Source organism: Manis javanica, chromosome 3 (assembly GCF_040802235.1).
Source record: "Manis javanica isolate MJ-LG chromosome 3, MJ_LKY, whole genome shotgun sequence".
Taxonomy (NCBI): domain Eukaryota; kingdom Metazoa; phylum Chordata; class Mammalia; order Pholidota; family Manidae; genus Manis; species Manis javanica.
Genome location: NC_133158.1, coordinates 20,855,121 through 20,882,931, shown reverse-complemented (window position 1 = coordinate 20,882,931; position 27,811 = coordinate 20,855,121). Strand labels below are relative to the sequence as shown.

Here is a 27,811-nt window from a genome sequence, read left to right as displayed (position 1 = left end):
TGTATGACTAATTGCCATGGTATTTTATTTGAAATTTTTTTAATATTATTCTTTTCTACTTGGGGGGATGTGTCTGAGAGAGAGAGAAAGTGAGCGAGAAAGGGAGTGCCCCTTTTGATTTCTGGACTAAAGGTTCCTCACATGCATGACATAGCTGTCTGGTATAAGTTAAATATAATCTAGAGTGATTTCAGTTATCATTCAAGTTGGTAACTGAAAATTACGCATACAAAAAGTATCCATAATTTGGAAGAAATAAAGGATGACTTATTGGGGGTAAGTGCCATATTGGGAAGCAATAAAGGAAGGCAGAGTTGTATCTGAAAGCCTTCTGTCCAATCAGGGGAAGACAACCACTGGAAAGGCTTGAGAAGTATCATGATTGAGGGAGAATGTTTGCCCTTCCTTGTATACTTACGACATCAGTGATCTTGTCCATCGTCTCTGGAGACCTAACGGTATTGAAAATAGCTTTAAAAAGTCTTTCATATGCCTACTGCAACAGACACTATGTATGCCCCACTCATATCTTCTTGCTTTTATCACTTCGGTGCACACACCACTTCCAGTTCCCACCTTTATGTGAAGGCATTTTTGGCCTCTGCTCCCATTTTGCTCCCCCAGTGAGAGGCTCGAATGCTGGGTAATTCATACTCACTGATAATAGCCTCTAAACAATGAGTAATAGGAGTTGGTGTATAAACACCCCAGCTCCCTTGCCCCTTGGCAAGAATAACTCTGGGCAACTCCCGGATAATTTTTAGATAACTCCAATGCATACATTCTACACAGGCTCAGCTTTCAGAGTTTCCCCTCTGAAGAGTTTCGGAGAGTCACTCACAGGGGTTGGTAACTTTCTGTCTTGCCCTTTGTTGGCTGCCTTGCTTTCCCTGCCTCACTTCCCAGTGCCCTCCTTTTGCGTTCACTTCCCCATTAAGCTGCTTACACTTGAATTCACTTGGCAGTCTTTGCCTGAAAGGGAACCTAAATGAAAACACTTGAAATTTGTAGTTTTCAGGGCAGTGAGAGATGGTCACACATTCTATGATGCTGTAAGTTGCTAACCTGAGTTCTTGGAATGTTAGTTCTCCATTGTATTTCCACCTGTTCCAGATTCCCATGGGTGAGGTCAGAGTTCTAACCAAACCCTGACATTCCTGCTGCAATTCCATCTCTTACTTCCCACCCAAGAACACGTATTATATTACAAGTACACAAAATCAACATTATTAGTGGAATGACAGATGTCATATGTTACGTACATAAGTTGAAAGTTTCATATTTTCACTCTTGAAATTATTATTGGGGACACACTTAATTCTGACTTAATTCTGAATATGTGATATCACACATTAGGATCCCATGATTAAGAACCACTGTCTTTAGCTGAGATTGCTCTCTTTTGTTCAACAACTAATACATACCAATAGGTTGTATCTGTTGAATCAGTTTTACACCCCTTCTGCTAAAGGAGCTAACTCTAAAGTTCATTGTGCAGTGTGGAACTAGCTGAGTTTCAGCAATCTAGAAAAGATTATCTGATTTTAGGCATGCTTATCTAGCCTACAGGATCTATAACCATGCAGTTTAACTAGTTTCAGATGGCCACTGAAAATAACACCAGGGTATTCACATAGTTATTTCCTCTCTGCAAGCACATTCAAGTTTATGAAAATTCAAGAAAGCAAAAAAGAAAATGGTTTAATTTGTAAGAATCTCAGACTCAACAATTTCCACCATTAGTATTTTTGGTCTGTTTTATGCAGTGTATGTAATTGGGTGCTTTCTATGGTTATCTCTGAAAAACAAAATAGGCTTAAGATGAGCATCGATAATGCTATTGATAATTTGTATGCCTTATTAGGATTTCAGAGACTACAAACACAGTGGTTCAAGATATCAGCTTGATTCTTAATTTCACCAAATATTATTAGAGAAAATGAGAAAAGTTAGAATTTCAGGGTAATATTTGTTCTGATTATTATCCAGTGAAAGTTTTAATATTAAGTATATTAATATTTAATTTAATGTTTTAGTATTGTTGAATATTTCTCATTCTGTGAAGCCACTTCCATCTGCATATCAGTTCCATAAAGTGTTATCTAAGTATCTACATTTTGTATGTCTTCTCTTTTGTATCAAAGAAGATTAATTTCATTTGAGGATTTTGAGTACCTGGGAATGACACAGTATTATGAAAATAAGAAAATCTATTATTTTAAAGCAATTTGTATTTACCAAATCTAACTTCTCTGTATATATATTTTACAGATTAAACGATTTAACTGAAGACAAAGCATTCTATTCCTCAGAGACTGGACAAGAGTTACTCTTGCTTTTGGCAATTAAAGATGATGTTGTCATGGAAACAGTTGATCCTGCTTTCGTTCATTGGCTGCCTAGGAGGTAACAAAAGCTGTGTTTTCTAAATTGAACTTAGAACTATATTTGAGTCATATGTTAAATAGTTTTGAAATGTTGAAATAATACTCCACCAGTAGCAAAGAAAAATAAATCTTTTTTCCCTATAAAAAGAATTCTAATTCTCTCTTCTGAAAACTGGATACTCTTTTCACTCCTGAATTTTTACATGTCATTTGATTCCCATAGCAAAAAGAATAACACCTAGGATTACATGTCTATTACAGTATTATGAACATATCTTCTCATCAGAATTTGAAGATGTTAATTCATGACTTTTTTTTCCCAAAAGAAGCTAAAAGTTATATAATTGCTGGTGTACAAGGGAGAATATAAATTTTAAAGAATGACAGTAATTTTGTATCTAATCTTCAAAAAGATACTGTTCTTATTTTAGCAAATAACTTATTAAAGGGTCAAAAATTAAGATAAGCTATTTTATTTTTTAATTAAGAACAAAGAAGAAAGAAAAAGGAGTAATTCTTACATGTGTACTATACCAAAGCAACTATTAAAAATCATTTGATGTATTTCCTTATTGTTTATTTTGTTTTGTTTTTTGGAGAAGTGGAAGCGTGAGAGAAGGATTTTAATAGTAATGTGGCATATATATTGCAATTACTTTTTGTTTTATTTTATCATTTTCCCTCTTTGTGTTATAAAAATTCTCCAGCACCTTAATGTTGGAAGAGTAGTACGAAGATACCCATGCATGCACCATTTATATTTAACCATTGTGTCATTTTACTGTATTTGTTCTGTCTATATATGTATGCATGTGTAATTTTTTCCTTTTATTTATGTGGCTAACTCATTTGAAAATGTTACAGAAATCATCACCTCTCAGCTTCAAACCATTTAGCCCCATCTTCTGAGAAGAAGACCAATTTTCTACATAAATACAATTTTGTTGTGATATCTAAGGAAACTAACAAAAGGGCGGCCTGTCATTTTTCTTTTCTAAGAGTAGGAAATTGGTGTGGAATGAGGCCATTGTCAGATGAGGCACATTACTTGAATGTATACATATATTGGAATAGACTTCGAGCCATTATGTCAAACTTAAAACATTGTTCAAGTATTTAAATGATAATATATGGCAGAATAAATCCTAATTAGTAAGAGATTATAAATTAAAACCTCCCACTTTTTTTTGTATTCCCACAAATTTAATTGGCCTTTTGATTTTATTAAAAAAATTTTTTATGAAATATAGTTGATATGCAATATTGGTTTCAGATATACAACATACATTGTAATTTGACAGTTACATACATTACTAAATGCTCACCATAAACGTATTAACCTTTTATCACCATACAGAGATACTACAATATTACTGGATGTATCCTCAATGCTGTACTTCCATCTCTGTGGCTAATTTACTTTAGAATTTGAAGTTTCTACCTCTTTATCCCCTTCACCTATTTCATCTTTCTCCTCCTGAGATGGTAATCAACAGTCTGTTCTCTGTGTTTATGAGTCTATTTCTGTTTTATTTATCTTGTTTTTCAGATCCCACATATAAGTGAAATCATACGGTATTTGTCTTTCTCTGATTTATTTCATTTAGCATAATACCCTCTAGGTCCATCCATGTTGTCACAATTGGCAAGATCTCATTCTTTTTATGGCTGAGCAATATTCCATTGTATATATGTACCACTTCTTCTTTATCCATTCACCTGTCAATGGACATTTAGATTGCCTCCATTATCTTTGTTACTGTAAATAATGCTGTAATAAGCATAAGGATGCATATATTTTTTCAAATTAGGGATTTCATTTTCTTTGGGTAAATTCCCAGAAATGGAATTGCTAAAATGTATGATATTTCTATTTTTAGTTTTTTGAGAAATCCATACTGTTTTCCACAGTGGCTACACCAATTTACATTCCCACCAACAATGAATAAGGGTTCCCTTTCTTCCACACTCTCACCAACACTTACACTTTTTATTTCTTGTGTTTTTGATAATAGCTGTTCCAACAGATGTGACATGATATCTCATTGTGGTTTTGATTTGCATTTCTCCGATGATTAGTGATGTTGAGCATCTTTTCATGGGCCTGTTGGCCATCTGTTTGTCTTTTTTTAAAAAAAATTTTTATTAAGGTATGATTGATATACACTGTTATGAAGGTTTCACATGAAAAAACAATGTGGTTACTACATTTACCCATATTATCAAGTCCCCACCCATACCCCAATGCAGTCACTGTCCCTCAGTCCTCTTCTCCCTCCCTCCACACCTGCCCTCCCACACACCCATCCACTTTGGTAACCACTAGTTCATTCTTGGAGTCTCTGAGTCTGCTACCATTTTGTTCCTTCAGTTTTGCTTCATTGTTATACTCCACAAATGAGGGAAATCATTTGGCATTTGTCTTTCTCCACCTGGCATATTTCACTGAGCATAATGTCCTCCAGCTCCATCCATGTTGTTGCAGATGGTAGGATTTGCTTCTTTCTTATGGCTGAATAATATTCCATTGTGTATATGTACCACAACTTCTTTATCCATTCATCTACAGATGGATGCTTAGGTTGCTTCCATATCTTGGCTGTTGTAAAAAGTGCTGCGATAAACATAGGGGTGCATATGTCTTTTTGAATCGGAGAAGTTGTATTCTTATTCCAAGGATGGGATTCAGGGGTCAAATGGTATTTCTATTTTTAGCTTTTTGAGTAACCTCCATACTGCTTTCCACAATGGTTGAACTAGCTTACATTCCCACCAGCAGTGTAGGAGGGTTCCCCTTTCTCCGCATCCTACCCAGCATTTGTTGTACTTAGTCTTTTCGATGCTGGCCATCCTTACTGGTGTGAGGTGATATCTCATTGTGTTTTTTGTTTTTTTTTTTTGAGAGGGCATCTCTCATATTTATTGATCAAATGGTTGTTAACAACAATAAAATTCTGTATAGGGGAGTCAATGCTCAATGCACAATCATTAATCCATCTCAAGCCTAATTCTCATCAGTCTCCAATCTTCTGAAGCATAAAGAACAAGTTCTTACATGGTGAACTAATTCGTACATAGTGAGTAAATTCTTACATGGTGAACAGTACAAGGGCAGTCATCACAGAAACTTTCGGTTTTGATCACGCATTATGAACTATAAACAATCAGGTCAAATATGAATATTCGTTTGATTTTTATACTTGATATATATGTGGATCCCACATTTCTCCCTTTATTATTATTATTATTTTTATTTTTAATAAAATGCTGAAGTGGTAGGTAGATGCAAGATAAAGGTAGAAAACATAGTTTAGTGTTGTAAGAGAGCAATTGTAGATGATCAGGTGTGTGCCTGTAGACTATGTTTTAATCCGAGCTAGACAAGGGCAATAAAACATCCAACATCCATGGATGCAGAAGATTTCTCTCAAAACAGGGGGTTGAGGTTCTAAGCTTCACCACTGTTGATTCCCAATTTCTCACCTGATGGCCCCCCTGTGACTATGCCTGTCTTAGGTTGTTCCTCCCTTGAGGAATCTTACCTGTCTCTGGCTAACCAGTCATCTTCTGGGGCCATATGGCGAAATGTAAAGTTGGTAAGTGAGAGAGAAGCCACATTGTTTGAAAAGGTTAGCTTTTTACTTATTTGCAGATTTATGCCCTGTGGCTTCTATGCCCAGCATTTGTCTTGAGGTATCTTTACCACTTGGAGGAATTATGATACTCAGTAAATTCGATATGAGGCATGAATTCTATTTAAGGGTTGTAATTAGGAAGGAAGAAGAAAAGACATAGAGGTAGCATATGGAAGAAAACATGGGAGGATTGATTATTTCTTTGACATATCTTCTTGTAGAGTTACTTAAGCATGTATAGGTTTTAAACTACTAACTAAATTGCGCACACATATTAACATAATAGGAATACAGTTACATAAACAAAGCAGATCTATAATTACCAGCCATCTCCAGTGAAGCCAAGAAAACCAGTTAGGCACCCTAGGCATTTGTGAAAATTTGTCTATGATATGATGGATATTGTCCAACTGAACTTGAACAGTCTGAGAGAAATCAGACAAGTTAAAGCAACCAATTTCTGGGAACTGTTCACATCCCATATGTTCTTTCAACCGTAGATAGTCTGTAGTCCTAAGATTTTGGAGCGCTACAACTTGCACTTCTCCTAATTCTTGGTTGAGTTCCAACAGTATAGATCCAGTCAAATTTGTTGTTTTACTGTATGCACAGGCCAGCTTAGATATCTCCTTCTTCATTCCAATGGCAAGTCCAGGAAATGGTGGGATGGATGCAGCTACAACTGCAGCATCGCCTGGATCTTTGTGGAGGTTTTTTGATGATCATCTTCTGCTGTAAGTCTTCCAGAGAGTGCTAATGTTGGAAGTTCTTCTTCATATCGTATCTTAGTTCACTTTCTGGGTAGCCAAATTAGGCTTTGATCATCTGTATAAACACAAACAGACCCTTTGCCCACGCTTTGATATGCCCTATATACCATTGTGTAGAACTCATTGGAGGTCACCACACAGGAACTGCTTTTTTTTTTTTATTAAGAGAAAGGAATATTATCAGAAAAGTGTACCTCCATAGCCGATCATCTGACACCCTTTAAGTGCTCAAAATTAAGGATATTTAAAGCATGCATTAACCTTTGATGTACCATTAGTTTTATCCTATCAAGGAGTAATCCCCCTTTTCTTTCTTTATTTCTTCCTTTTTTTTTAAATCTTTAATCTACACTTACATGAAGAATACTATGTTTACTAGGCTCTCCACTATACCAGGTCCCCCCTATAAACCACATTACAGTCACTGTCCATCAGCATAGCAAAATGTTGTAGAATCACTACTTGTCTTCTCTGTGTTTTACAGCCCTCCCTCCCCTTTCTCCCTCCCCCCATGCATGCTAATCTTAATACCCCCTTTCTTCTTCCCCCCCTTTTTCCCTCCCTGCCCACCCATATTCCCCAGTCCCTTTCCCTTTGGTACCTGTTAGCCATTTTTGGGTTCTGTAATTCCGCTGCTGTTTTGTTCCTTCAGTTTTTCCTTTGTTCTTATACTCCTCAGATGAGTGAAATCATTTGGTATTTCTCTTTCTCTGCTTGGCTTATTGCACTGAGCATAATACTCTCCAGCTCCATCCATGTTGCTGCAAATAGTAGGACTTGCCTTTTTCTTATGGCCGAGTAGTATTCCATTGTGTATATGTACCACATCTTCTTTATCCATTCATCTACCGATGGACATTTAGGTTGCTTCCAAATCCTGGCTATTGTAAATAGTGCTGTGATAAACATAGGGGTGCATCTGTCTTTCTCAAACTTGATTGCTGCGTTCTTAGGGTAAATTCCTAGGAGTAGAATTCCTGGGTCAAATGGTAGGTCTGTTTTGAGCATTTTGATGAACCTCCATACTGCTTTCCACAATGGTTGAACTAATTTACATTCCCACCAGCAGTGTAGGAGGGTTCCCCTTTCTCCACAGCCTCGCCAACATTTGTTGTTGTTTGTCTTTTGGATGGCAGCCATCCTTACTGGTGTGACGTGATACCTCATTGTAGTTTTAATTTGCATTTCGCTGATAATTAGTGATGTGGAGCATCTTTTCATGTGTCTGTTGGCCATCTGTATTTCTTTTTTAGAGAACTGTCTGTTCAGTTCCTCTGCCCATTTTTTAATTGGGTTATTTTTTGTTTGTTTGTTCAGGCGTGTGAGCTCTTTATATATTCTGGACGTCAAGCCTTTATCGGATCTGTCATTAACAAATATATTCTCCCATACTGTAGGGTTCCTTTTTGTTCTATTGATGGTGCCTTTTGCTGTACAGAAGCTTTTCCGCTTAATATAGTCCCACTTGTTCATTTTGGCTGTTGTTTTCCTTGCCAGGGGTGATATGTTAAAGAAAGTCACTCATGTTTATATCTAAGAGGTTTTTGCCTATGTTTTTTTCCAAGAGTTTAATGGTTTCATGAGTTACATTCAGGTCTTTGATCCATTTTGAGTTTACTTTTGTATATGGAGTTAGCCAATGGTCCAGTTTCATTCTCCTACATGTAGCTGTCCAGTTTTGCCAACACCGTCTGTTAAAGAGACTGTCATTTTGCCATTGTATGTCCATGGCTCCTTTATCAAATATTAATTGACCATATATGTTTGGGTTAATTTCTGGAGTCTCTAATCTGTTCCACTGGTCTGTGGCTCTGTTCTTGTGCCAGTACCAAATTGTCTTGATTACTACGGCTTTGTAGTAGGGCTTGAAGTTGGGGAGTGAGATCCACCCTACTTTATTCTTCTTTTTCAGGATTGCTTTGGCTATTCGGGGTCTTTGGTGTTTCATATGTATTCTTGAATTATTTGCTCCAGTTCATTGAAGAATGATGCTGGTAATTTGATAGGGATTGCATCAAATCTGTATATTGCTTTGGGCAGGATGGCCATTTTGACGATATTAATTCTTCCTAGCCATGAGCATGGTATGAGTTTCCATTTGTTAGTGTCCCCTTTAATTTCTCTTAAGAGTGACTTGTAGTTTTCAGGGTATAGGTCTTTCACTTCTTTGGTTAGGTTTATTCCTAGGTATTTTATTCTTTTTGATGCAATTGTGAATGGAATTGTTTTCCTGATTTCTCTTTCTATTGGTTCATTGTTAGTGTATAGGAAAGCTACAGATTTCTGTGTGTTAATTTTGTATCCTGCAACTTTGCTGTATTCCGATGTCAGTTCTAGTAGTTTTGGAGTGGAGTCTTTAAGGTTTTTTATGTACAATATCATGTCATCTGCAAAAAAGTGACAGTTTAACTTCTTCTTTACCAATCTGGATTCCTTGTATTTCTTTGTTTTGTCTCATTGCCGTGGCTAGGACCTCCAGTACTATGTTAAGTAACAGTGGGGAGAGTGGGCATTCCTGTCTAGTTCCCGATCTCAGAGGAAATGCTTTCAGCTTCTCACTCTTCAGTATAATGTTGGCTGTGGGTTTATCATATATGGCCTTTATTATGTTGAGGTACTTGCCCTCTATTCCCATTTTCCTGAGAGTTTTTATCATGAATGGATGTTGAACTTTGTCAAATGCTTTTTCAGCATCTATGGAGATGATCATGTGGTTTTTGTCTTTTTTTTTGTTGATGTGGTGGATGATGTTGATGGATTTTCGAATGTTGTACCATCCTTGCATTCCTGGGATGAATCCCACTTGGTCATGGTGTGTGATCCTTTTGATATACTGTTGAATTCTGTTTGCTAATATTTTATTGAGTATTTTTGCATCTACATTCATCAGGGATATTGGTCTGTAATTTTCTTTTTTGGTGGGGTCTTTGCCTGGTTTTGGTATTAGTGTGATGTTGGCTTCATAGAATGAGTTTGGGAGTATTCCCTCCTCTTCTATTTTTTGGAACACTTTAAGGAGCATGAGTATTATGTCTTCTCTGTGTGTCTGATAAAATTCCGAGGTAAATCTATCCAGCCCCAGGGTTTTGTTCTTGGGTAGTTTTTTGATTACCATTTCAATTTCTTTGCTCGTAAATGGTTTGTTTAACTTTTGTGTTTCTTCCTTGGTCAGTCTTGGGAGGTTGTATTTTTCTAGGAAGTTGTCTATTTCTGCTAGGTTTTCCAGCTTGTTGGCATATAGGTTTTCATAGTAGTCTTTAATAATTCTTTGTATTTCTGTGGAGTCTGTCATGATTATTCCATTCTCATTTCTGATTCTGTTGATTTGTGTTGATTCTCTTTTTCTTTTAATAAGTTTGACTAGAGGCTTATCTATTTTGTTATTTTCTCAAAGAACCAGCTCTTGGTTTCGTTGATTTTTGCTATTGTTTTATTCTTCTCAATTTTGTTTATTTCTTCTCTGATCTTTATTATATCCCTCCTTCTGCTGACTTTAGGCCTCATTTGTTCTTCTTTTTCCAGTTTCGATAATTGTGATATTAGACTATTCATTTGGGATTGTTCTTCCTTCTTCAAGTGTGCCTGGATCACTATATACTTTCCTCTTAAGACTGCTTTCGCTGCGTCCCACAGAAGTTGGGGCTTTGTATTGTTGTTGTCATTTGATTCTATATATTCCTTGATCTCTATTTTGATTTGTTCATTGATCCAGTGATTACTTAGAAGCATGTTGTTAAGCCTCCATGTGTTTGTGAGCCTTTTTGTTTTCTTTGTAGAATTTATTTCTACTTTCATACCTTTGTGGTCTGAAAAATTGGTTGGTAGAATTTCAATATTTTGGAATTTACTGAGGCTCTTTTTGTGAGCTAGTATGTGGTCTATTCTGGAAAATGTTCCATGTGCACTTGAGAAGAATGTATATCCTGTTGCTTTTGGATGTAGAGTTCTATAGATGTCTATTAGGTCCATCTGTTCTAGTGTGTTGTACAGTGTCTGTGTGTCCTTACTTATTTTCTGCCCAGTGGATCTATCCTTTGGGGTGAGTGGTGTGTTGAAGTCTGCTAAAATGAATGCATTGCAGTCTATTTCCCTCTTTAGTTCTGTTAGTATTTGTTTCACATATGCTGGTGCTCCTCTGTTGGGTGCATATATATTTAGAATGGTTACATCCTCTTGTTGGACTGAGCCCTTTATCATTATGTAGTGTCCTTTATCTCTTGTTACTTTCTTTGTTTTGAAGTCTATTTTGTCTGATATTAGTACTGCAAACCCTGCTTTCTTCTCACTGTTGTTTGCCTGAAATATGTTTTTCCATTCCTTGTATTTTAGTCTGTGCATGTCTTTGGGTTTGAGGTGAGTTTCTTGTAAGCAGCATATAGATGGGTCTTGCTTTTTTATCCATTCTATCACTCTGTGTCTTTTGATTGGAGCATTAAGTCCATTTACATTTAGGGTGACTATTGAGAGATATGTACTTATTGCCATTGCAGGCTTTAGATTTGTGGTTACCAAAGGTTCAAGGTAAGCCTCTTTAGTATCTTACTGCCTAACTTAGCTCACTTATTGAGCTGTTATAGTCACTGTATGGAGATTCTTTTCTTCTCTCCCTTCTTATTCCTCCTTCTCCATTCTTCATATGCTGTGTGTTTTGTTCTGTGCTCTTTTTAGGAGTGCTCCCATCTAGAGCAGTCCCTGTAAGATGCCCTGTAGAGGTGGTTTGTGGGAAACAAATTCCCTCAGCTTTTGCTTGTCTGGGAATTGTTTAATCCTGCCATCATATTTAAATGATAGTCGTGCTAGATACAGTACCCTTGGTTCAAGGCCCTTCTGTTTCATTGCATTAAATATATCATGCCATTCTCTTCTGGCCTGTAGGGTTTCTGTCGAGAAGTCTGATGTTAGCCTGATGGGTTTTCCTTTATAGGTGACCTTTTTCTCTCTAGCTGCCTTTAAAACTCTTTCCTTGTCCTTGATCCTTGCCATTGTAATTATTATGTGTATTGGTGTTGTTCTCCTTGGATCCTTTCTGTTGGGGGTTCTGTGTAGTTCCGTGGTCTGTTCGATTATTTCCTCCCCCAGTTTGGGGAAGTTTTCAGCAATTATTTCTTCAAAGAGACTTTCTATCCCTTTTCCTCTCTCTTCTTCTGGTACCCCTGTAATACGGATATTATTCCTTTTGGATTGGTCACATAGTTCTCTTAGTATTGTTTCGTTACTGGAGATCCTTTTATCTCTCTCTATGTCAGCTTCTGTATGTTCCTGTTCTCTGGTTTCTATTCCTTCAATGGCCTCTTGCATCTTATTCATTCTGCTTATAAATCTTTCCAGGGTTTGTTTCACTTCTGTGATCTCCTTCCTGACATCTGTGATCTCCCTCCAGACTTCATCCCATTGCTCTTGCATTTTTCTCTGCATCTCTTCCCATTACTCTTGCATTTTTCTCTGCATCTCTGTCAGCATGTTCATGATTTTTATTTTGAATTCTTTTTCAGGAAGACTGGTTAGGTCTGTCTCCTTCTCAGGTGTTGTCTATGTGATCTTTGTCTGCCTGTAGTTTTGCCTTTTCATGGTGATAGAGATAGTTTGCAGAGCCTGTACGAGTGACACCTGGAAGAGCTTTCCTTCTTGTTGGTTTGTGGCCTTCCTCTCCTGGGAGAATAGCGACATCTAGTGGCTTGTGCTTAGCAGCTGTGTGCAGACAGGGCTTCTGCTTCCTGCCCAGTTGCTATGGAATTTATCTCCGCTGTAGCTGTGGGTGTGGCCTAGCTTGGGCCGCTCCTCCAAAATGGTGGAGCCCCATTGGAGGGGGTGTTTCTGGGAGTCTGTTTATCTGCGTAAGGGGCCTCTGTGCTCCCTGCTGCCCAGGGGGTTAGAGTGCCCAGAGATCCCCAGATTCTCTGCCTCTGGTCTAAGTGTCCTGTCCTGCCCCTTTAAGCCTTCCAAAAAGCAGTCTCCAAACCAAAACAACAACAGCAACAATGAAAGAGAAATAATTAAGAAATTGAAAAACGTGTGATTTTCTTTGTCCTCAGGCACCGGTCTCAGGCACTTGCTCACCAGTCTTGTTGCCCTGTTTCCCTAATATTGGGGTCCCTGTCCCTTTAAGGCTTCTGAAAAGCACTCGTCAAAAAAAAAAAAAAAAAAGCCACTCCCCTTTCTTTGTTCTCTTACGTTGGCCTCAGGCACCCACTCACCGGTCCTGCCGCCCTGTTTCCCTAGTATCCAGGACCCCACCATTGCACTTTGTCTTTACTCTGGTCCGGAATCCTAGGGCTGGGTGTTCCGCAGTCCTGAGCTCTCTCTCCCTCCCTGCTGACTCCTCTCCTCCCTCTGGGAGCTGTGGGGAGGGGCGCTTGAGTTCCACCGGGCCGGGGCTTCTATCTTACCCCCTTCGTGAGGCACTGGGTTCTTGCAGGTGTGGATATGGTCTGGATGTTGTCCTGTGTCCTCTGGTCTCTATTTTAGGAAGAGTTGTCTTTGTTATATTTTCATAGATAAATGTAGTTTTGGGAGGAGATTTCTGCTGCTCTACTCAGGCTGCCATCTTGGCTCCACCCCTCTCATTGTCATTTTAATTTGCATTTCCCTGATGATTAGTGATGTGAAGCATCTTCTCATGTGTCTGTTGGCCATCTGAATTTCTTCTTTGGAGAACTGTCTCTTCATATCCTCTGACCATTTGTTAATTGTGTTATTTGCTTTTTGGGGTTGAGTTGTGTAAGTTCTTTATATATGTTTGATGTTAACACCTTGTTGGATATGTCTTTTACAAATATATTCTCCCATACTGTAGAATGCCTTTTTGTTTTATTGATGATGTCCTTTGCTGTACAAAAACTTTTTAATTTGATGTAGTCCCATGAGTTCATTTTTGCTTTTGTTTCCCTTTCTCAAGGAGATGGGTTCAGGAAGAAGTTGCTCATGCTTATATTCAGGAGATGTTTGCCTATGTTGTCTTCTAAGAGTTTTATGGTTTCATGATTTACATTCAAGTCTTTAATACATTTTGAGTTTCTTTTGTGTATGGGGTTAAACAATAATCCAGTTTCATTCTCTTGCATGTAGCTGTCCAGTTTTGCCAACACCAGCTGTTGAAGAGGCTGTCATTTCCCCACTGTGTGTCCATGGCTCCTTTATCATATATTAATTGACTGTATGTGTAAAACCTCCTACTTTTAAAATAAAAATTTTTAAAGAAGGTTGTCCCCTATAATGTATCAAGTTTGCTTCTGAAATATTTTCTTTAACTGCTAGTAATCTAGCTCTGAGGCAAAAAGGAGTAATTATTTGCAAACATTCATCAGAAAAAGATCAACATGGGTATCAAAACTAATTTTTTTTTCCTGGAGTGTTAACTTTATTAGCAAAGTCTCAAATTGGAGTTCTGTTGCTATAGAAGGAGCAAAATTAAAGGGGAATATACTACAGACATATTATTCACAATATTAACTTTTATAGGAGCAACCTTCAAATTTTGAGTTTCATTGGAAAGAAGATACACTCAGAAAGTGTAAGTGTAGCTAAAGAAAAAACATCAGTTCTTCAGAGGTTTAACTTTTAAGTTGCAATATGACCAAGTTGTATGGATTTTGGTTCACCATGTTTGAGAAATGTTTTACATATTTCTGAACAAATTTATAGAAAAAGCAGTGTTCATTTTACTTAAGTATTAAGATATCAAAAGATGTAAAGGTCAACTTGACTAGGTAAGTTGATAAAAAGGCTTTAAGGATTTGTAAGGGAATATTAAATTGATTGGTAGATAATATATGTAGGATATTGCATAGTTGGTAATCTTTGTAATATGGAGAAGAATTGGACTCTTAATTTTCTAAAGAGCATTGATTACATAAAGTACTGGTATTCTTTTTGGAGCTACATAAAATTTAGATTAAAAGGCTGGCTTGTGAGTATGATACTCCATTAATCCACACTGAGTCATTTTTTAATGTATTTAAAGTTAAAAATCTGTTCGTGTTGCAGGGAGTATTTCATAATAATGACAAGTGAAAATACATTGTGTGGAATTCACTTACTTAGTGTTTAGTCAAAGACAAAAACTCAATAAATGCAGCAAATGCTTGATAATTTGTGTTTTCTATTTTCTGAAATTTAGGCTATTGTTTAGCCATTATTTTGTGTTCTTTTTCCTCCCCATTTTCTTCTGTTGTTTTGCCTCTGCGTGTTTTCCTGTGCAACAAAGAGTTAAATACTAATTTCTGGCCAGGCATTTTCCTAAGATCAATTTGACTGTTTTCCATTAAAAAATGCTAGGCTTCAGGTCATTGCTAAATATTTGTCTTATGTCTATTGTGCCCTGCACATTGTTTTCAGTGAAGAAAATTGACAGGTGTCTTTATGCCTGTGGGGTTTAAATATTATCATATTCAGGTAGAAAGTGACATCAAGTTAGAAGATAATAGTGTTATAGGGGGAAAAATGGAGAATATGAAGAGAGCATGGGGGTTGGTATATGGGGTTGTCATTTTAAATAAGGTAGTCCTCATTGAAAAGGTGACATTTGAGCAGAGACTTAGAGGTGAACAGGTTGACCTTGTGGATATCTAGGGAAGAGAGCTCTAGGCAGAGTCAACAATCCACGCAAGGTTCTTATATATGACAAGCCAAGTGTTGCAGAAACAGCAAGTCAGCTAGCTTGGTTGCACCTGGATGAATTATGGGATTGAAATTGTAGGCGAAAGCCAAGAGGTATTGTGGAAATGGAGGCAACAGAGAACACAGGACCTTATAAACCATTGAAAATTACTAGAACTTTTACTCTGAATGCTCCCAGGGAGCATGGTTTGAGAGAGAAGTGATATGATCTAACTTTTTTTTGGAAGGATATTACTGGGTCCTGTTTTGTGGATTCATTGTAGAGGGGCAGGTGAGCAAGCAGAGGCACAGTTACAAGTTAATTCAATACTCAGGCAAGGGATGATGGTGGCTGACTATAGGATGGTTACAGAGTTGGTGATGAAATGTTGCAAGTATTTTGGAGGTGGAATCATGAGGATTTGCTTATGGAATAGATATGGGATATGACAGAGGAGGATGAGTCAAGGATGATTTCAAGGCTTTATGTTACCTTGTGTCTAAAGCATATAACCTCTGTCCACATCAAGCGGTATGTCTTATGGATGGAATGAAGACCTGCCACCAAACGGGGATGAGAGTTTTCCAAACCTAAGGTCATTACTAAATAGTGGGTTTTAAAAAATCAGACCAGTGCTTTTTATTAGAGTAAATGAATTAGAATTTGAATGAAGATGGAGTAGGATATTCTACAGTATATTCTGTTATATTACAGAGTGCAAGGACCATTTAGTAATTGCTGTTTGCTGAGCAATAGTAGACATTTACAATACTGCAGTGAAATAAAACAGACAATATGCATGGACCCACAGATCTTTCCATTTAATAAATGTGTATTGGGTCCTGATGTTACATATATTTCTTACTGAGTTGCTATCAAAAAGTTTAAGAACTGGAGGCCTAGGTAAAAAAAACTGAAAGATAGAGAAGAGAACCTTCAGCATTCTGAGGAAAAGCCAGAAAAGGAAGAAACACTTGGATGAGGAAAGCTATATTGACAAGAAAGTTAATAACAACAGCAATATTAATGAATGAAATCTTGTTCACTCCATACCAGGCATTTCAGAAGTGCTTTACTTACTCATCTAATATACAAAAACACAAGGAGGTAGATATTGTTTCTGTTTTAGAGACAAGGAAAATAGTCTCTAAGAGTGTAAGTAACTTTCCCAATATATGACATTGTCCAATATTTCTATTTGTCTTTTGATCTCAAAGTATAGAGCTCTAATCCCCACTATTTACTGATTCAGTAGTTTCTTTTCTGGAATAACATCAGAGTTATCGGGTGTCAGCTAAGAATCATCAGTGAGCCAGTGAAATTGTTGTCTAACTACTTAATTATCTAATTGCTTAACCGTATAAGATACTCTTAATGTTCTCAGTACAATATGGAATCCGCTAGCCATATATGGGTAATCCATATTGAGAAGTGTTGTAGGTGTACAATGCACACAGAATTTCAAAGACTTGATACCAAAGATATTAAGACCTCGAAATATCTCAATAATTTTCTATATTAATTAGATTCAAGGTGATAACATTTTAGATATAATTGGCTAAGTAAAACTATTATTAAAATTAATTTCACTTGCATCTTCTAACCTTTTTTAATGTGACTCCATGAAAATTAAGAATATGTATACAGCTTATATTTATTTTGGACAGCATTACTTAAGACATTTATAAAATAGAAAAGGATTATTTTGCATGTTTCTAACATTTTTCTAGCCCAGAGAGAGACAAAATGAGTTAAAATAATGGGACTTCCTGATTTCACATGGAGAGTTGTAAATACTTCACACTGAATCCTTTGTAAGATGAGTTTGAATTTGAAGTGCCATAGTTTGGTGAGTGTAGACAAGTCTTTAAGCAATGGTTTAATAACCTTCTAGCTAGGTTAATTTGGTCTTTCAGAAAGAGAAATTTCCTTGGATAACTAAAATCCTTGTCGATGCCTAGTTAAAAACACTATGATGGAAAATATATTTCTGTAGAAATTCTAAAGTGTTCTTATTTTATCAAATTCTTCTCTTAAAATTGTAGAGAGCTATCAATATATTGGAATCTACTAGTATTTTGGTAGTACTTACAAATTACTTGTGCAAGTAAGTAGTTATTAATCCAAGAAGGAGGAATGATCTTCAGTAGTTCTTAAGCTTCTTTTAGTGGATATTGTGGTTGTGTCTCCAATATCTAGTCTGCCCTGAAATCATGAACCATCTATGAGGTTTGGAAGAGACTCCATACAGAGAAGTGGACCTGTCTCAGTTGCCTGAGTAATTGCCCCAAGCGAGTGAGATGATGGCTTTTTCTTTTTGGTCAGAAGACTTTACTGGCTCCAGAACTTTCTGTTCAAACTCTGTGGAAAGTGCCCTTTGTCTCACTGTATCTGAATGAGAAACCGTGACACCACAGTTGCTGCAGGTGGCCTGGTGGAGACTTGCAGTCACCAGGGAAGTCAGCCAGAGGGAAAAGGTGATTCTGTGTATGCAGATGGGAGAGATAAGAAGAAACAAGCTCCTTGACGCTATCCTGCTGACATGGCCCCCACTCCTGACTTAAACAGCATAAAAAGAAAGCATGCTACAATACCCTTGCGCCAAGCCCCCTGACCTGGCATAGTTTTACTCCACAGTGTTGCCTTGACCCCTAAAATTTATGTTTGTCTCTTTCAAGAGTTGGGAAGGCAGTGAAGGCCAATGTCCCTTCACATGTAACCCTAAATCTGTTATAACTGAGTCCATTGGTCATACTTTATGAGATGATTTACATCATCTGGATTAAACTTCTTTTTTTAAACTATAGAGTCATAATTAAGGATAATATGCATGGTCACCAAACATGAACTTTCACTTCTTTGAACAGTGTAGATTTAGGAATGAACAGCATGTGTGAACAAAATGCAAATGGTTGAGCTACATTTGAAAATCATAAACTCTGCTTATTTTAAAACCAATAGACTATGTGCAAATACAGAACAAGCCCTCTGACGTACATCTTCCTTAAGTCATTTTCCATCTTGTTCTTTGTTATCTTGATGTGAATAACTTTCAGTGCTTGTCTTTCATCCAAATAGTGATTAAGGAAAGCTTTGAAAGCATAATGAACCTTTCAAGTTCTCCCTGAAGTAATTGTGGAATATGTTTTAATGCCGCCCCTCTTGTAATCACTGAGAAAATGAGTTTGTGGTGTTGGATGTTGCACTTTCAGTAAACTGTTGTCATAAACTCAGATGACTGTCATTTCTTCTATGGTATTTGTGTGCAGTGTAATATGATTTGATAGCGTTAATACTGGTGAAATGAAGACATCGCTGATCTCTGCTTATAAATCTTGACCGTCTCCTTGTTTTCACCGATAAGCTTATTTCAAATCATCCCCTTGATTGCAGCACCCTAAATGTTGAATTGCTTTTCATTTATCCTGTTTAAATCTTGACATTTGATCAGAGTATGAATGTGAGAACATGGGAAAAACAAGGCAGGCTGTGTTGATGCATTTTGTTATAACCTTGATCATTGATAACTCCACATATTGGATTTTTGTAAGCTTGATAGTGACTAAGGAGGCATTTGGGGGACTTACAAAATAATGTGTATTGGAAATCCTATTAGAGTTCAACAAACACATAAGGTTAAATAAAACCCACACTTTTATTTAGCTCTTAAAGTAGCTGTTGTTTCAAAAGTATCTGTTGATTAGTTCACTGACTCCTGCAAATAGAGTGCTCATTCAAACCAATTTAATTGACTACCACCTAAGTGATAAGCTGTCTTAGAGCCCTCAACATACAAAAGTGTTTTTAAGTGCCCCTGCATATATTACATCTTTCCATGAACTGTATTAGCAGAACTAAATGGATTGGGTTCCTGCTCTGTAAGGGTGCAGTCCTAAGTGTAAGTCTGTAAGTGTAAGTCCTATTGACTCATGAACAGTGGTGGACTTTGAGCATAAGAGACATACATGTGCACACACACACACGTGTGCATGCGTTTTTATGAGCCACAGCAGAGGGAATCCTGATTCTGGTCAGCAACACATAACTTACAAATATGCCGGTCAGCAAAGGAAGGTGATGTTTATGTGGTGGCCCTGAGTTACACTTCCTCATCATTCTACCCCGTGTTCATCCCAACTCTTCATTCCCACTTCCAGTACACCTTTCCATTGGCAGCTCACCTCTTTAGATTCTCTCACCTGGAGTGTTACCCAGGCCTCACTCTTTACCTTTTTTGCCTGCTTTTCCTTCTTTTCTCCCATGTGTTCCCCCATGTGCTACCTGGCTTACCTTTTCAAACAGCTATTCAGCAGACATTTCCTGAAGTGTTCGCTTCATGTAAGGCATTGTGGTAAGTGGTATGGAGGAACCCGAGGTGAATAAGGTTGCTGTCTATCTAGGGAGAAGGCACATGTAAGCAATAAGAGGAGAAAAGTGCTAAGATTTAAGTTCCTGTTTAAGAAAACTGCAGACAGACTGGCATGGAAGTTCTGTGAAAAGAGAACTTAGGGAAATGAAGACAGAAAGATACTTATGCAGAAGACAACATTTGAAAGGGGTCTGAAATAATAAGAACTATAGTGGATGTGTATTGAGTACTTACTTTGTACCAAGTACTGAGCTAAGGGCCTTGCCTGAATGATATCCCTTAATTCTTTTGGCAGTCCTCTGAGCTTCATGCTATTGTTACCCCTGTTTTACAGTTGAGAGACTAAGGTTTGAGGAATTTCCTGAAGTTCTCATAGCTAATAGGGATTTGAGCTGGAATTTTAAAAAAGTCTATTATGGCAGTCCCTCCCCATAGCCATGTCCAATTATTATATTAAAATTGGACATAATCCAAGAGAATGGGGCTGTAACTCTGGGGGGGGGGAAGGGAAATATGTTCCTACCCAGGGGCAAATAACCTTTCAAGCGGAAATCAATCAAAGGGAGAAATAAAGTAGGAGAAACCTGTTTATTGCTTAGAAGCAGTCATCTACTTCTGCTTGCCAGTGTCTCTCACTACCCGGCTACAAAAAGACCCCCAAAAATACCTCTCCAGTCCAGGTGCATGCTCGCTTCCTACCCCATTTGTAATCACCTATTGATATGGAGATGGACTACTTGTCTCCACCCCTTGGAAATACCTATTGATATGGAGATGTACTAAGGCCAGGTGAGAGATTCTGGAAATATTGCAGTTTCACCCACAGGGGCAACATCTTAGTCTGCTCAGATGGCTGTTACAAAATACCATAGATTGGGGCTTAAACAACAGAAATGTATTTCTCATAATTCGGTAGGCTTGATAGTCCAAGGTCAGAGTGCCTGCTAATTTGGTTCCTGCTGAGGACACTATTCCTGGCCATTAGATCTGTCTGCTTGCAGTGTCCTCTCTTGATAGGGACAAAGGGAGAGCTCATTCTCTCTGGTCCCTCTTAGAAAGACACTAATCCCGTCATGAGGACCCCACCCTCACAATTTCACTTAAGCCTAAATACCTCCCAAATTCCCCACCTCCTAATACTGCCCTAGTGGGGGAATATAGCTTCAACACATGAATTGGCAGTGGTGGGTGGTGTGCACAAACATTCAGTCCCTAATAGGCACGAAAGCTCATTTAAGTTTAGAGAAAAGTATAACATAGAATTAGCTCCCACTTTGGCAAGCATGAAATAGCTTTGATAATAATGACAAGTAATATATATTGAAACTTTATTGCAATGTCTTAAGATAGCTTAAGCAATTTGATTGTGTTTAATTCTTGCAACCACCATATGAGGTAAGTATTATTATAATCATTGTTACTTTACATAAGGAAACTAAGGTGCAGAAAGATTATTATCTTGCCTAAAGTCACATGCTGGTACTTAGCAGAGACAAATTTCAAACCCAGGTTGTATTTTTCTAGATCTCTATGGTCCGATATGGTAGCTACTAGCCACTTGTGCTTATTGACCATTTGAAATGTGGCAAATCCAAAACAAGATTTGTTTGAAGTGCCAGATACCCACTGAATTTCAAAGGCATATCAGTAAAAAAAGAACAGAAAACATCCCATTAACAATATTTATATTGATTATATTTTAGAATGATAATATCTTGATCAATTTTAATACATACATTGTACGACTAAAATTAATTTCACCTGTTTCATTTTCCTTTTTTATTCTCCACAAATGTAAACTGTTTTAAGGCCATGCACCTTAAGAACAGGTAGAAGAAGCTGAAAATATACCGAAATGTTTTCAGTAGATTGCTCCTTCCTTGCAAGCCTAAGCTGTCAGGAGGTAGGGATTTGGATGTGTTTTGAGCACACTGAGTTTTGAAGTGCTTGAAGGGTGTCTGGGTGGTATGACTGGAAGACTGTTGAAACCTAAAGATTGGAACTCAGTGTGTGGAGGGTGGGTGGGGAAAGCACGGGAGCAGGAGATCAAGATGGGGAGGTGTTTGCATGATGATTGCAACGTCTGAGCCTGTTTGAGGATGCTGTACGGAGAGTTAAATGAAAGGAGGCAGATGGAACCCAGGGCTGGGTATGAGAAGGAAGCAAAGAGCAGAGGTAGGAAAGATCTCCAAGTCATCAGGATAAGGTGGAAGTTGAAGAAGGATTTCAGGGAAAAGGAGATGTGGAAGAAGCTGTAGTCTGATATGAAGCTGCTGAGACTGGTGAGCAGGTAGCCCTGAATTATTGAAGTACAAACCTTTAAGAGAGAACTATTTGGTAAAAAAGGAAAGCACATTGATAGCAGTAATCTTTGATAAAACTGAATTTTATTTGCATACAGACACATACATATATCTTTGGACATAATGCTTGAGTATCCCAGGCCTTGCCTGTGTTGTAAATGAGAATGGTGTGCTTTAGAGCATTCTGGGCAGAAACTGAGGCGTCCTGAGGAGGCGGGCTGCTGAAAGGAAAGTGCTTCCTTTGACACAGAGCTGCTCCTAAGTCAAAATCTTGAGGCCTCCTGGGTATTAACTGACTGGGAAATGCCTTGGTGTGCCAAGTGGCTTAGGGAAGCACCCTTCCATTCATAATTCAGTGGGGTTGCTATTTGGTAAGTTCTAGCCCTGGCTTATGGGTTAATCTCCATTGTCTTTCCCTCTTGAAAACTGTACATGGCTTCCCTGGAATGAATGGCGAGCACATACTAATGATTATTGCCTCAGGAAGCTCTTGCTGATGGAGCTCATCCCCTGCTGAGTGTGTGGAAGATAGGGTCCTTGAACATGGTGTGCAGTTCTTTTATATTATGCCTCCTCTGCCACCTTACCAGTCATTGTATGAGTCTGATTGTCTGAAAGTGCTCACCGGTGTGGAAATAGGCCATTTCCTCATGACTATTAGTTGCCAGTCGGTGTGTCTAAGCTTCATGAAAGTAATGACCACCACTGCTTGGCTGTCCTCAGAAGCAGGACCTTGCAAGGTGTTTATATATGATTTTCTGTATATATGTTTATCAACTATGTACTGTGCAACTCCCACATACTTTCTTTTTTTAAATTTTAAAACTTTTCTTACTTACTACATCATTCAGAACCTCTGGCAGTGAAAAGACCTGCAGAGGTATTTCTTGAGCACCCCTTTCCCACATCCCAGGGCAGTGTGCCTTTGACCCCGTGCATCTTTTTCAGGCTTCTTCCCAACCTAGCCCATCCCCACTCCTGTAAGGTCAGCGCTTGGGCATAAGAGAATATCCATGCATAGGGACCACTTCTGCATCCATGCCACTTTCAAAACAAAGCTCTAACTCAGACTGCAGCAGATTTTTAATTTGAGAAGTGGCAGGCCTCCTTGTTCTGGATTTGTCAGCGCTTAGTTGCCACGTGCCTTTTTTCTCTCATGCATGAGATGCACAGATACAATTTATGTTCCCTTCTGTGTGTTGCTTCCTTTGGAAATCATTCCACACTTTGAGACAATGTCAAATGACACAACTCTGATTCCATAGACAACAGTAGATGCTATTTTAGAAAGAGGTATTTTAAATTTAAAATTATTTTATGAGAGCAGTGCACAGTATCAAATTATGTCTGCATCTTTACATGTATAAGTATCTATGTGTATAATTTGAAGAAACCATGGGAGAAGAGTCATTTTACTTTTATTTGTGATATGACTTTTCACAATTTCAAAGCAGTATCACATTCTTGGACAACTTTTGGGGCTTTTTATTTACCAACTGTGGCAAGGAGAGACGTATTGCAGATATTTTACCATGGATACTAATTGTCCTGTGATTGCCAATTTTCTTTTGTTTTTACACATGGCACGCTGATAACACCCACAAGAACACCTTATTAATGTCTTTGAAGAATGTTAGTGAAAGTGAGAAGGCGAATACCTTCTAGAAATATATAAAATGTTAGAATTTTAATTTGTCTATCAGTAAATAAATACAGAAGTAAAAATTTCTCAACATCCTTTTTAATTATTATTATTGTTTTTTGGTCCATCAAATCACTGATGCACTAATCAGAGCCTAAAATAACTTCCATTGTTTTATAAATTCAATTTTGCAGTTTTGCATCATTGCAGTACTACTATTCATAAAGTCCCATGTTAGGTGGTTAAGATTAAAATATTGTTGATAATGAAATGCTTGCTCAACAGTGTATGTACTTTGAAAAACATCTTTTGACTGTAAAACAGCCATGTTTTATCATACTTCATTGCTGGTGTTTACTGCTTAAAGAGAGGGAAAACAGTTCACTTGATGCCAGCAAAAAAAAAAAAAAAAACAAAAAACTGTCTGTCCCCTACCTGGTCATTAGATTTGCCATTGTGCTTCCCCTCTTCTGACTTCTGCCTGGCAGCAAAGGAATTAAGCTCTTATCTTGGTATTGGGCTTAGTACTTTCTCTTTATACCAACTGGGTTTGCTTTTCTTATTTATAGGATAACTGGAGACAAAAGTAGTATACCCACCTGTCACTTAAACAGGAGGCAATTTGTTCCTTTTAACTAAAAGGACAGCTTTGAAAAAAAGGGAGTACTGTCTCCTCACTCTGGTAGACGTGAGCCCCAGCTTGTGATGAGTGACTTTAGAAGACTCTCTCATGGAAGACACTGGCCTTTTTTTTGCACTTACTGCCTGGTCATCTAGGGCCCACCATCTGTTTGTGGAAGGGAGTCAAGAAAGAAAACTCAAGGTCTGGCTGCAGATGTGTGCAGTGGTGTGGGGGCTGGTGTGAGTCCACGTTCTCTGATCCTGGGTCTCCATTCAATTTATTTACCTTGACAGCTTTGTGGTTGCCGGCTGACCTCTGAGTGGAATGTGTAGGCTGCCATTTTCAATGGCTCTTGTGACCTACTCATCATTTATTACAAGCATGTGAATGTTATTGGCTCCTCCAGTCCTATGAGCAAGAGGGAGTGGTGGTTACTGCTTCAATGAGTGGTTACTAAGTGTTCATTTATAGGATTTTAAAATACCTTGCCTGACTTTTGGACTGTATAGAATAAACAGCTTCTCAGTCTGATCCTGGGAGTGTGTGTGTACATGCATGAAAATTATACTTAAATTTGAACATATGTACAAACAATAGAAGTGGTCATGTGCAGAGCATAACTATGTGGATAATTGTGAAGTATTGGCTGTTGACAGTGTGCCACATGGGTTTTTGAGTGACCATCCATCTTTTAGTTAAGGAATGATATTTACTGCAGCATATACACCACCACAAATGGCCTTTTTTTTCCCTTTTTGCTTGATTACACAGCAAAGCAAATTTAGAATACTCAGTGCTGTGGCCATTATTCCTATTATGGGAAGAGAGAGAAAATAAAAATTCAGCTAACAACAGTATAAAAGACTCTAATGCTTTTCTCTGCCTCATGGGGTCTTTGAAAGCTCTTTGCTGCTGCTTTTGTTGAGTTTCCCATTGATACTACTTTAGTGAGTAATTATTTGAAGACAGAATGGAGAGTAAACACTTGTTGGAGAATTGTCTCTCAATGAGAACTGATGCAGTGTTACAAACCCCCCCCCCTTTTTTTAAGTTACCAAACTATAGATCAATAAGGACCTTTTGTCTTAGGTATAAGCATGCAGTTATTTGCTCCAACTAGATAAATGAACATGCATGCCAGTGTTCCCCATGCCATGAAGATAAGTACAGTTTCATCCTATGTTTCATGCTTCATAGAACAGGCTCTAATGAGTGAAGTTATTTATTAGCTTGCCTTTTCATAAATCACTTTTCCTTAGTCAGATATAATTAAAAGTTTGATGCAAGGGCTAAGCAAAACTATGCAATAATAATATCAAATGTCATTCATTGCACTGCTATTGCATCAAAAATTTTTGCTTATCCCTGCCATTAAAAACCTTGTAATATTCATATTATTCCTGTATAACAGTAGAGAAACTAGTAGCTCAGAGAGCTTAAATGACTTGCTTAAAGCTAGATGGTATTATTGGAGGGGGGGGGAAGTTACGTCTATCTCAGTGCAAAGTCACTGTTCCTCCTAGTAGACATGCTCCTTCCTAAAGCAGAGGTCGGCAAACTTTCAAAAAGCATTCAGGTGGTAAATAGTAAATATTTTTTGGCCTTGTGGGGCCATATGGTTTCTGTCATAACTACTCATCTCTGTCATTGTAATATGAAAGCAGCTGTAGACAGTACATAAAAAAATGAGTATTACGGTGTTACAATAAAACTTTATTTATGGACATTGAAATTTGAATTTCATATAATCTCACATCATGAAATATGATCCCTTTGATTCTTGGGTCATACAAAAACAGATGGAGGTTGAATTTGGCCCCATGAGTCATTTTTCTGACCCTTGTCCTAAGGCATAGATACATGTTTTTTCATATCATTTTTTATCAAGTACTTACCATATGCAAGGTACTTTTCAAAGTGCCATGAGGGAATAAAAAGGACATAGGTTGAGGTGAAAGGAGGTAACCTACACAAAAATTACTGAAATACAGACATTTTGGGAGAATATAAGCCAATGCACTAGATTGAATTTTGGATAATAGGATTAATTTTTGGCAGGACTATCAAAAGAGACTCTTGGTCTTGAAGGAGAGAGAGGGAAAGCATTCCAGGAAAAGGGATGGTGTAAATCAATTCATGATAATTTCGTTGGTAAACAAAATTGCTTTGCACATAGTTGTAGGTGAATTTCTTTCTGTCAACCCTACATGTCTCACTCCCCATAGGGCTGCTTCTGAGAAAGAGACTGTTGCTCTTTATACAGCAGTGTTGAGTTGAGGATTGCTATGAGAGAAAGGAGGCCCAGTATTTCTAGAGCTTTGATTGTTTGTAAGGTGAAATTTAACTTTATACCTAGTACTTCTGGATTTGTAAATGAGATTATTTAAATTTTGGAAAATATGTTTTTCCTGAATGTTTTGTGATCTAATCTAACAATGATGCAATACAGATTTAACCCAGTAGTCAACAGTGTGTAACTTAGCAAACCAAAATGACCATATGTATATAAAATGGGTCACATCATACACATTTCATATAGTTAAAGTATTACAGATTTAAACACTGAAAAGACAGTCTATCTCAGGTCCTATCTGAAAAGCAAATGTGGCTTCCGAAGTAAAGCTGAAATTCTGAGATGAAGAGACAGAAATATGGAATGTATTCAGGCAGACAGCAGGTGACTGATTTGAATTCTAACATTCCATCCTGACTTTAGACTATTTACGTTAAAGTAAGAATTGCATGTTGGTTATGTGTAAACTAAATTCATGGTTCACATAAATGATATATCATGGATTTGGGGACATTTTGCTAAGAGATCCATTTTATGGAATAGCAAAACATAGGCAAATCTAATCTCTCTTGGAAGTGATTTTAAGTTCAATAAATTTCCTTAAAGGTAAAAGGGCCCACCAAAAGATGATTTTTTTTTAAATGGCAAGGGTAGTTGTTACATCCAAACATGTCATTATAATCCAGAAATGGGGCTTTCCTTCAGCTCTCAGAAGGAGTACAAAACATGACTACTATGGTACTGTCTTTTTTAAAAGGGCAATTTATGTGTAACTTCAGTGAGATATTCCTGTGTGCTTACCTGTATTTTCAGTACTTGAGAGGGAATAAATAAGATAGAAATCACAACCAGGTTCTTGAAAATTGCCCAAAGAGAAATTGCCCATAATAAGAGTAGATGTGTATAAGAACACAGTCACAGTATGAGCATTTTTAAGAGTCATAGATGGAGTTACTCATTTAGAAGATCAAATTGTCACGTAATGAATTAATTTGTAGTTGAATGCACATATTCCAGTTAGGGTAAGGTATTTGCTTAGAGTTATACTGAGGATAACCAAATTCCTCTTTTGATCTACAACATTTTGTAAATGAAACCTCATGCAATGAAGCATCAACACCCCCCCACACAAATTTCCATTCTAAGATTAATTTAACAAGTTTTCTAATATATATAATATGATAGTCAGCTCAG

General features: G+C 37.5%; 1 protein-coding gene across 4 annotated transcripts in view; it reads left to right on the top strand.

The window, feature by feature from the left end:
- The window catches only part of CNTN3 (contactin 3), a 367,094-nt gene that overhangs the window by 78,074 nt on the left and 261,209 nt on the right, over positions 1 to 27,811 (top strand). For all 4 annotated transcript variants that reach the window (XM_073230921.1, XM_073230922.1, XM_037019362.2 and 1 more), the window contains one exon: positions 2,272 to 2,406. In XM_073230921.1, coding sequence (XP_073087022.1) covers positions 2,352 to 2,406 — 55 coding nt within the window. In that variant the 5' untranslated portion in view covers positions 2,272 to 2,351. The remainder of the gene's footprint in view (positions 1 to 2,271; positions 2,407 to 27,811) is intronic.